Genomic DNA, 11,258 nt, shown 5'->3' on the forward strand with positions numbered 1-11,258 from the left:
CCATTTTTAAAAAATGAAGTGGAGTCGTGTAATTTTATGACTTTTCCCCCTCCACTCAACAGTAGATTGTGAGCATTTTCCCACACTAGAAGTCCTCAAGGATTATACCATAACATATACAGACCCACAATCCCTTATCCACTGTTGGGGACAAGGGAAGCTCCTTTTCACCTGCTGAATGTTCCCTGAAAAGTCAGCTTACAAGGGCTGATTAATTGGACAAAAGGCATACAAATGTATTTAACATATAGGCATGAGAGTCTTCAGAATGAGGACCCAAACCCCTAGTTGGGTGCAGAAATTTGTACACCATCTTGAGGTTACAGAAAGAATGGGGGCTCTGGGATCCTGGCAAAACAGGTATGGGAAAGGAAGTCAATGGACTTGAAGAGTGTACTATGCTCTGTTGGGCCCAGAGTGAAGGATGAGCTATGACAAAAGTCTATCCAGCTTTGTTGACAGACTTTAGTCTTCCTTCCTGTGATATGGGTTCAGTTAATGAAACCTCAAGGAAGGGACTGAAGTTAATTGTTTTCTTCTTTGGTAAATCTGGACTTTAGGCAGAGAAAGAAGCTTTGGAGAGCAATTTTATTGCGTGCTTTGGTAGAGATGGAGGTTGAGGGCAGAGATGGAGAGAGAAGTCAGAAAGACCTCGAGGCTCCTTTTTCAGTTTAGCATGTACAAAGCACTAAATTTTGGGATATTGATTTCTGAGCCCCAATACCACAAATCCAAAAAACTGAAAATACAAGAGCTGTTTTAAAAGTCTGGCAGCGGCTGGGCACGGTGGCTCAAGCCTGTAATCCCAGCACTTTGGGAGGTCGAGGCGGGTGGATCACGAGGTCAAGAGATCAAGACCATCCTGGTCAACATGGTGAAACCCCGTCTCTACTAAAAATACAAAAAATTAGCTGGGCATGGTGGCGCATGCCTGTAATCCCAGCTACTCAGGAGGCTGAGGCAGGAGAATTGCCTGAACCCAGGAGGCTGAGGTTGTGGTGAGCCGAGATCGTGCCATTGCACTCCAGCCTGGGTAACAAGAGTGAAACTCTGTCTCAAAAAAAAAAAAAAAAAGAAAAAAGCTTGGCAGCAAAACTGACCTGAAGTGACCTAAGCCTGTTTATGGTCTATTTATACCACTTAGTGTGATGGTTAATGTTTTGTGACAGAAATCGAAATGTGTTGATTAGAGATGCTGTCACAGACCCTGCTGAAGGGATTAAAAAACATGCACCAAATCATTCTTCTAAAATCCGAACATTTCTGAATTCTGAAACACACTGGGTCTCAAGGAGTTGTGAAGCTATATAATCACCCTCCTGTAGTTATTTATTTATTTTCACCTTTTTACTATTATAGAAAGTGCTGCATGCAACATGTTATACATGGGAATCTTGTTTGCATCACTGTTCATGTCCTTAAGATAAATTCCTTGATATGGAAATAGAAAGTCAGCAACAGAATATTCATATTTGCTTTTTTTTCTTGAGAGCACGTATCTCATTTTTAAATTGCTTCCTTACTTACATGATTGTGTAGTTAATGACTGTCTATGCTGTAGCCTTTACATTCATTAAAGGCAGAGACTGTACCAGCCAGGATTCTTGGTTGTAAGCAACAGCAAAGGATTTGAGCTAAACTTAAAAGAAATTTATTGGAGGATTTGGATTAAGTTCACAGAATCACTGGGAAAGCTGGCGAATCAGACACAGAAAATGACCAGGACTTAAGGTTGCTTAGGCAGCAGGGAATGTGGCCAGTGTCAAGCTCTGGGGCAATGCAATTGTGATCTTCTACCAAGGTTTCTGCCACTGAACTTTGGCACTCATGGAGCAGCTGTGCTCTTGACAAAGCCGATACCGTCATAAGAACATTTCTCAGTTGGCCTCATGTGTGGCTTCATGTCCTCTAGATTTCTGTCCCAGGCAGGAGAGTTCAATTGGCTGAGCCATGTCACATGCCCATATTCCACCTGCCAGGGAACAGGACCAGCAGGCCTCCCATCAAGCTTCACACAACGTGGATGTTTCCCCACTGAAAATATTGTGGAAATCCCACAATGGTAAGAAAAAATAAAAGCAACAGAGCAGTTCATCATATGTTCCCCAAACTAGTATGATATCTGGCATCAAATAAGACAAAAAATATTTAAGGGAACAAATAAATGACCAATACTGGGTCTCTTTGATGATGCAGACTGTCCTGCTTGTGCTTACTTCAGGGTAACCACTCACAATCACTGGGGCCTTTGCACTCCAGCTAGAGCCAACACTGGTCAAACTGGCTGCTCAGTCAAGTTCACCCCAGTTCCATTGAGGTCAGATGAGCCAGGAGCTTTATGAGCTAGGGTGAGCAGATATTATTAGACCTATTTTATAATGCAAATATGACATTCGGGGAGGTGAACTGTCATATTCAAGGTCATACAGCTGGAAAGCAAGAATAAGGACTTGAAGCCTCACCTGCTGGCATAGTTTCCCACCTTCTATATCATGTTGTTTCCATCGCATATGACAATGTGCTTCAGATAAAAATATTTGGGTGGCCAGGACATTTCCTCCAACAGTATCAGATAACAAGGGAGTTGAGAGTGCTGAGGCCACTGAAGAGACTCAGCTACATCCAGTACGGGAGAAGGGTGGGTACAAGGATTTCAAAGAGTTAATGCTTATCTAGGCCAGATCCCTTTCTTGCAAGGAGACAAGATGCCTTGGTGAGCTGAACTGCCTGCTGATAAGCTGCTGGCTAATGTGTCCAGGCTATCACTCTGGATCATTTCTCTTTCCCTTCTTACTCAGATCGATTTTCCCTCCTTGTAGAGCATGGACCTGAGAATTTCTACTGAAATCGAAGACATATGGCTTGCTGTGGTGCCAGGGGACACAATCCCCCTGTTTACAGTATGATTCCCTAACAGTAAATGGGCCCCGCCACCCTACCCATCACCACCCCTCCCAACAATTCCTTCTTTGAGCTCACTATAAAAGGCAATAATGAAACCTCTAATGATATTTAGTAATGGCAGGGAATGGTTCCAGGAGGGAAATTACAACTCGAAGATGCCCACCAGCACCTGCTAATCATTGTAAAGGAAATCTACTCAGTTCTCAAAGAGTTTTTTGTTTTATATAAACAGGAGGTTTCCAAGGTTGCTCTAGCCCCCCTAATAGCAGAAGCCTGTGGAAAGTGCAGTGGAACTTCAGTTCACATCACGTTAGAAAGAACCCACTCATTACTAGTATTTTCCCCCCATGTTCTCAGGGGACCTTGCTCTAGTTCTAACAAGAGTGACTATTTACTAAATACATCATCAGCAGACTAACCAAGGAGGCAAGTGCAACATTAGACAGGATAGAGTCAGGGTGTTAGAGCTCTCCGGTGGCTCTGCCCCTCTCTGTCTGATTTGGGTAAATCCATTCTCCTCTGTGAGATTCAGTGTCTTCATCTATAGAATCAGAATATTGAAATAAATGACCCTCTAAGCTTTTTCCAGCTCTGACATGACATTCTGTGATTCCACTTGGAAAATGATAAAGCAAAAAAATATGTAAGCAGAGAGAAAAATGGGTGATCTCTAAAAAATTGCTTCAATGCCAGAAACAGCAAGACTGGATACAGTCCTGGTGACCTACACAAAGAAATCAGTTGAGCCTCCTCAGGAGGCTCAGAAGGCAGGCTGCAACTTGCTGGGCAGGCCACACCTGCTCCTCACATTCCTCCCAAGGGCAGCCCCAGGTCTGAGTTCACAGCAGTGAACCAGTGAACCATAAGGTATCCATTTGTTTGTTTGTGGTGGTGGGGAGGTGGGTGGAATCTTGGACATAGCTGCTCAATCCCTGAAGATAGCTGGTTCTGAAGTCCTGACCCCAGCAGAGGCAAGCTGAGTTTCAAAACTGAAGCATGAGGGCGCTCTTCCTTGGAAGAAGTGAGTTAAAAAGGCATCTTAACCTGCTGGATACCCAGCAGGAAAAGGAAACAATAATTGTAATGGATTCATGTGGTTTTTACAGCTAATACGTATATGCAGGGTGTGTGTTCATGAGTTTACTCAGTGTCTTTCAAATCTCATTTTGCTGACATGTGACATAGATGTAATCTAAACAAGAGAAAATTTAAAATACACAAAACTTTCACTAAGTGCCATATTGTTTCATACACTCATGTCAATAACCTCATTTAATCTTCTCAACAGTGAGAGAGGGATTTACAGTTTCATTTAACTAATGAAGAAACAGGGGAGGTAAGTGACTTCCTGGCCCAAAGGAGTAAGATTTGAGCTCAGGTTTGTCAACATTTGGGTTACTTCCAGTAAGTTGATGGCTCAAAAAAGATTATATGTGTGAAAATGCCGTGCAAATTATATATGGTATAAAGTGTAAGAAGTTACAGTCCTGAACTAAATGCACAAACCTAAATATTGCCCAGAAGCAACATTCTGATGGAGGAAGGGGCTTTTTGAGGGAGGCTCCTTTGTTCAGTTGCCTACTGGATCCTTTATTTATTTTCCAGGCAGACAAGTGTGTTTTTAAAAGTGACTCTTGAAACAATGAGGCTTTCTAAGTCCAGCTGTGCTACAGAAACATCAATCTTAAGTCACTTGTTCTTTTCATGCATGAAATGAGGTGTTAGGTCATGGTCATTTCCATCAAAGCACTTCGGTGACTCAGAAGTGAAAGGCACCCGGAGAAACCTAGAGTAGGGAGTCAGGTACTTTAGTCATCCTTCCCACTGTGGGAGAGCCTGCTCACATCCACCCTCTCTCCTTGGTAAGTCCCAATTGATCCTGGAAGGAAGTTTGGAGCCCGGAGGAAGTTTCTCCCTTGATGAGTGGCTGCAGACTGGTATCTCTGGCAATCCTACAGAATCCACTCCACCAGCGCATACCAGCCACCGCCCCAAGTTGACAAGCCAGTGGCTGAGAGCTGCCTCTCCCCAATTCTTACTGGTGTTTCAGTCTTGAGAGGCCATCGTAGACTGTAGATAGGATGGGAGGAGGGGCATGAGCCGGATTCCAGGGGAAGAAACTGAAGTCCTAGATCTAGCTTAGATCTAGCTTAGCAACAGCTAAGCTAGATCTAGGACTAGATATACCAACCACTCCCTCTTTGTACACACTCAGTGTTGCATCAATTTCTCAGTTACTGTAGTAACTTGTTTACTTGGGGGGTACCCCACAGCCACACACATAAATGAATGTGAATGACTGAGTAAAAAGGAAGAGATAAGTGTAACACAGACAAGTGGCTAGTTTTTACAGCTAACAGGTAAAACACGTCTTTAAAGTACAACAATAAAAATTGCCAGGCCTGGTGGCTCACACCTGTAATCCCAGCACTTTGGGAGGCCAAGGTGGGTGGATCACAAGGTCAGGAGTTTGAGACCAGCCTGGCCAACATAGTGAAACACTGTCTCTACTAAAAATACAAAAATTAGTTGAGTGTGATGGTGGGCATCTATAATCCCAGCTACTTAGGAGGCTGAGGCAGGAGAATCACTTGAACCCAGGAGGCGGAGGTTGCAGTGAGCCAAGATCACTCCACTGCACTCCAGCCAGGATGACAGAGCAAGACTCTGTCTCAAAAAAGAAAAAAAAAAAAAAAAAGTAAAAATCTTACGAAAACAACCTATGCACACCCAGCAAGAACATAGGGCCCCCTGAAGACTGGCTTTAATTATGTGGGAAAGTCATTTAATCTTAGAGCCACAACGCTTTGAGATTAAGTAATTTCCTCAAAGCCTAAATGGAAATAGCACCACCTATTTCAAAGTAGGGCTTGAATTTAAAGGAGATACAACTCTTGAAACAAACTAGAGTTTTCTGTTTCCACTGGTGAGAAGTCTTGTTTAGAGATGACCAAAGGCTGGCACTGTTTTTCATTAAAGTAGCTGGTTTTAGCTTCCTCTCTCATGCTCACCCTCCTGCAGTCTAAAGGAAGTTTCCAAATAATCTTATTTAGAAAGAATAGCATGTACACTGGCCCGTTAGGATATCTCAGGACACACAGGAGTAGCAACACGAAACACTCATTTTTTGGGGAAAAAAAAAGTGTTATAATTTGAAATTAAAAAAATACAAGTCTTGGGAAATTAGAGGAGACCAAAGTGATAGAAACCTGGAGGAACTTTTCACAAATGCCAACTTGTGGTTTGTGCCTTTCCCATATTTTATTAAATTCATTTTTTAAAAAAAAAAATCATGGCAACATTATCAAAGACAACCTATGTACAAACATTTTACAAAAGAGAACATTACCAATGTCAGTGGTAGCAAGGGCAAGCTGAAGAATAAAAAGACTGAGTTTCTGCACAGTGTCTGTTCTCAAAGACATCTAAACTGCGTTCAGGCAGCTGAAACAGGCTTCTTTCCGGGTGACAAGCATATGTGGTCGGTAATACAAAAACGATGGTAAATGAGGCTACTACACACGCCCAGTTAACAAACTCCTCTTCTGGTCGGGTAGGCCATGACACAAGTGGAACTCATCAAATAACTTAAACCCAAGATGGCAACAACGCTGTTTCCCATCAAAGTCATTTAAGCCTTCACAATGACACAGTGGATTCCATCACTTGCAAACAAACGATGCCGGCTGGTCACACAGACACTTGCTTTTTACACATAACGCTGCGCCATCCCTTCCTTCACTGTCCCAGTGAGGTTTCTTGTTGTTGGATCGAAAGGGGAGACATTTCAGAAATGTTTCCTTCAAGGCAGAAGTGAGAAAGAAAAGCGACCCTGAGGCCAGGGCGGAGGGGGAAGGCAAGAATTTGAAAGGATAAACGTCTCTTTTGCACCCACCGAGAATCAGGAAACGTGACTCACTTGGGTCTGGGACGATACAGAAATCCGGGACCCCACCCCATCCCCTGCCCCGCCGGGTACCTACAAGCTCGGTTCCTTTCTCAACTCCCCGAGTTCCTTGATCTCCACCTTCTTGTACTTCCCCGACTTTCTCCGGTTGGTGATCACCAGGACGACCAGGCCGGCGACGAGGGCCACCACGACCACCACGATGACCGCGATGAGGCCGGCGGTGAGGCGTTTCATGGAAAACTTCGGGGGCTTCTCGTCCAGGTAGTAGATGAGCGTGCGCTCCACCTGCAGGGGCTCGCCGCGCACGCGCAAGTCCAGGCCGCCGCGGCCCTGGAACAGAGACTCGCCCTTGATGTCCCTCTCGAAGTAGTAGGCGGCATCGCCGATGTCCACGTCGCCGGCGATTTTCTGCGACGTGTTCTGCTGCAGCTCGATCTGGATGGTGGGCTGCTCATAGTGCACGGCCGCCACGAACTTGGGGTGCAGCCTATAGCGCTCGCGGAAGAGCCGCCGCAGCTCGGCGTCCAGGTCAGAGTGGTTGAAGGCGCCGGCGGTGGGGCGGTGGCGCAGGTCGATGAGGATGTGGTGGGTGCGCACCAGCTCCTCGCAGCGCAGGCTCAGGTCGCCCTTGTCGGTGCGGCGCACGCCCACCGAGTTCACGCACCAGCACACCGACGTCTGGTTGCACTGGCGCGCCTTGAAGCGGCCCTCGGGGTCGCAGTCCGGGTTGTAGAGGCCGTCGTTGTCCACGAGCGCGTGTTCGCTCGGCCCCACCAGCTTTCGCGCGCTCTTGGGGGCGCTCATGCGCGCCTTGAGGAGCAAACACTTGGAGGTCAGCGTGGAGCAGTCCACCGCCACGTTCGAGCCCAGCGCGCGGCACTGGCAGCGGCCGCCGGGGCCGTCGGGGCTGCACACGGTCATCTTGTTGGTGGGACACGTGCAGTTGTCCTGCGCGGTCGTGTGGCCGGTCACCACCGCCAGCACCACCAGCAGCAGCCGCAGCGGTGGCGGCGCGAGCCCGGGCCCCCGAGCCATGCTGGGGCGGAAGAGTGCGGGCCGGACGCAGGCGGATGAGGCGCGGGGGCTTCGCGGGGCTCGGGCTCCGGAGTCCGGGACAGTCTGCGGGCGTCTGTCACCCGGCCGCTCCTTCGGGCTCTTATACTCTGCCCGACCTGCCCGGCTGGTTCCGCCACCAACGTGCCCGCTGGTATTTGGGTGACACATCCCGCCCCCCTCCCCGTCCCACGGAAGGCCCAGCCGGCCATGCGCCGCCCGCGATAGGATCAGAGCAAAGGGAGCTGCTCCCGCCTCCTCCGGACCGAAAGCCGGGGAGGGGAAAACCGATACTCACCTGCGGGCTGCCGGGGACCCGCCCTCGGCGCGGCCTCCCGCTCCAAACCTGGCGCGTCCGGGCCGCTCTCCCGACAGAAAGTCTGAAGAGTCCCATTGCCAAGTGTGGCTCGCGACTGTCGCGCTCTCCCCTACCCCGACTCCTTCCTTTTCGTTCTTTCCCAGCCCCTAGCCCTCCCTTAAGTTCTCTGACTCCCCGTCTTCCTTGTCGGGTTCTCACAATAACACACATTTATATAGTTTACGGTTCACAAACATTATCTCATCCTCACACCAGTCCTGACAGGTAGGGACTATCAGACCCATTTTATAGGTGATGCTGATGCGGCTTCAAGACCTGAAGTCACACAGCTGTCAACTTCCTCATATTCCTGAGAGGGATCTTTGGCACCCTGCCTGGCAGTGATGAGACCTAAAAATGTTTGTGGACAGAAGTGGCGCAGAATCGGAAGGGAAGTTAGGGAGGCAATTCTGGTACTCACCATATCAAGGGTAAAACACAGGTATCCTGGCGTCCAAAGGGTTAAAAGTTCTGTTAAGCACTAATTTTCTGGCGCCCGCGCGCGCGCACACACACACACACAGGCGTGCACGCACATAGTATTTGTGTGCACTGGCTATAAAGAGGCAAACAGGAACAAATTCTTAAAGAGCCAGCAAGACTATAAAGAGTTTTTTGTACAATTTGATTCTAACACAGCAAATCATTGCGTTTCTTTTTCTGCATCCCACGTGAGTAGCTGAACTGCGTAAATAATGACAGAATGGAGCCTGTGAGAAATTGCTTGTCTGCCACTGTGTGGCCACTTTCATGGCACAGAGGGGTTGCGATCTCTTTTTGAGTCATTGAGAAAGTCCAGAGTTTCAAAGCTGTGGTAAAATTAACAATAATTAGCAAGCTATAATTATTCCCAGGTCCGCCATCAAAGCACATTTTATATGTTCAGCATTTAATGTGCACTGCCAGTCGTGTGAGGGTGGTGTTTAGCAGATGAAAGCCAGCTGGGCCTCTGTCCCATTAATTTTCATGCAATTCCTGAGGCAGGAAGATTGAAATACAATATTCTGCCTTGACAGAGGAAGCAGAGATGTGTGAGGGACAATTTCTTATCCACAAACACCAGGAACTGTGGGATAGTCCTCTACTGTCTATCCCCACTGTCTCTGTTCGGGTCTTCCTTGGACAAATATCCGAGTCAGGTTCAAAGTTTTTCTTCCCCCTCTCAGACCTCGGTCCACCCAAGAAGCTTTTCTAAATCACAAGTCTGTGCCCCCCTCCTCTCTGCTAAGTTCGGAGTGAGGGGGTGCTCCCGGCTCTCCAGATAAAATTCATGTTTCTTATATCAGCCTGTAAGATCATTCCTATATGATGTTACGGGCAAGCTACCTGTAACATCTGTTTTTAGTTTTGCATCTGTAAAATGGGGATAATAAAAGTACCTACCTTACAAGGTAGGTGTGGTAATTAATGTAGGTAAACTGCTTTGAAGAGTATCTGTTCTAACAGTATGTGCACATAGTAAGCAATGGATAGATGTTAGCTTCAGTCATTTGTCATCATTATTATCATCATCATCATCATCATCATAGTCATCATGCTCCTGCCAACCTCTCCAGCACTCCGTAGGTTTTCAGGTCTTTGCAAAGTCACATACCTGGAGTCTCCCTTTCTTTATTTAGTGCATAATTGTGTTTTTCTACTCAGCTCTTGAGTCACCTCCAAGAAGCCTTCCCTGATAAGGTCCTCCCTGTTACACTCAGGGATATACCTCTCCTCTATTCTTTCTTAATCTTAGACATACTGAAACCTCAACATTAACTTTCCTGGGTTTTTGTCCTCCCACTTGTAAAATGGGCAAAATACAGTCGATTTCATAGATTATGCTGAGAACCAGATACAAAGAAGTGAGATAGCAGATGCCAAAGTTTTGCAAATGCTAAGACTGTAAAAATGTTAGATTTCACTTTTATTTCTAAAATATATGTACCCTCTTCTCACTTTTCCAGATATTGACTAGGTAGCCACAATCCTCTATAACTAGCAGACTTCTCTATTTGTCATTCTACCAGGTCCCAGGCTGGCAAGAGGAAAGCTGATGAGAGAGGGTTCTCAGGGCTGAGGAATTTGTGTGATGGTGTCATTGACTACCAAGCTAGGACAGCCGCAGATGGGTGTGCATCACTGGGGCTAGTGCTCTGAGGCCTCCAAGCCTTTGTTTCTTCCAATTATATTAGGTACTGAGAGGACAGAAATAGAAGCTGTCCAGACTCAATATCTTCTGGGGAAGTTAGAGTAAGTCAAAGATGCCCTCCTAATACCCCCCACTCCACTTGCTTAAATTCTGTGGTTCTGCCAGGCTTCCCCCAACAGCATGCAAACACCACAATGAGTTTATTAGGTAAACACAGTATCAGGTGTGATTCTCCCTTTTCTCTTCGTCCTTTTTCTGCCAAGTTCTGAAAAATAGCATGTATTAGCCTTATCTATTTATCTTTTTTTTTTTTTTTTTTTTTTTTTTTTTTTTTTTTTTTTTTTTTTAAGATGGAGTTTCACTCTTGTTGGCCAGGCTGGAGTGCAGTGGCGCAATCTCGGCTCACTGCAACCTCTGCCTCCTGGGTTCAAACAATTCTCCTGCCTCAGCCTCCCAAGTAGCTGAGATTACAGGTGCATGCCACCATGCCCAGCTAATTTTTGTATTTTTAGTAGAGACGGGGTTTCACCATGTTGGCCAGGCTGGTCTCAAACTTTTGAACTCAGATGATCCGCCCGCCTTGGCCTCCCAAAGTGCTGGGATTACAGGTGTGAGCCACCACGCTTGGCCTGTATTTTTAAATTTTAATTTAAAAATATTTAACAAAAGCATTTCAGGCTTGTTGAGTGTTTATGAGGGATAGGAAGCACATCTAAGCACTGTATGCAGCCTCAGCACCCACATATATTAGGCACTAAGTAATGTTTATTGGATTAACACTGAGTTGTGCCCAGAAGGTTTCAGTATTAATATATTCTCCTAGGAGTTGTCACGTGAACCATTTCAGTACTTCTCTCCTTGTCTAAGTCTCACCACCTGCCCCAACCATGAATCTCTGTCCC

The 11,258-nt window shown here is 46.4% G+C and overlaps 1 protein-coding gene across 1 annotated transcript; it reads right to left on the reverse strand.

The window, feature by feature from the left end:
- Positions 1–6,140: 6,140 nt before the first annotated feature.
- TACSTD2 (tumor associated calcium signal transducer 2) lies at positions 6,141–8,097 on the reverse strand. The gene has a single exon (XM_003921502.3). The coding sequence runs from the start codon at positions 8,036–8,038 to the stop codon at positions 6,884–6,886; it is 1,155 nt and encodes a 384-aa protein (XP_003921551.1). The 5' UTR covers positions 8,039–8,097; the 3' UTR covers positions 6,141–6,883.
- Positions 8,098–11,258: the final 3,161 nt, after the last annotated feature.

Source organism: Saimiri boliviensis, chromosome 11 (genome assembly GCF_048565385.1).
Source record: "Saimiri boliviensis isolate mSaiBol1 chromosome 11, mSaiBol1.pri, whole genome shotgun sequence".
Classification (NCBI taxonomy): Eukaryota; Metazoa; Chordata; class Mammalia; order Primates; family Cebidae; genus Saimiri; species Saimiri boliviensis.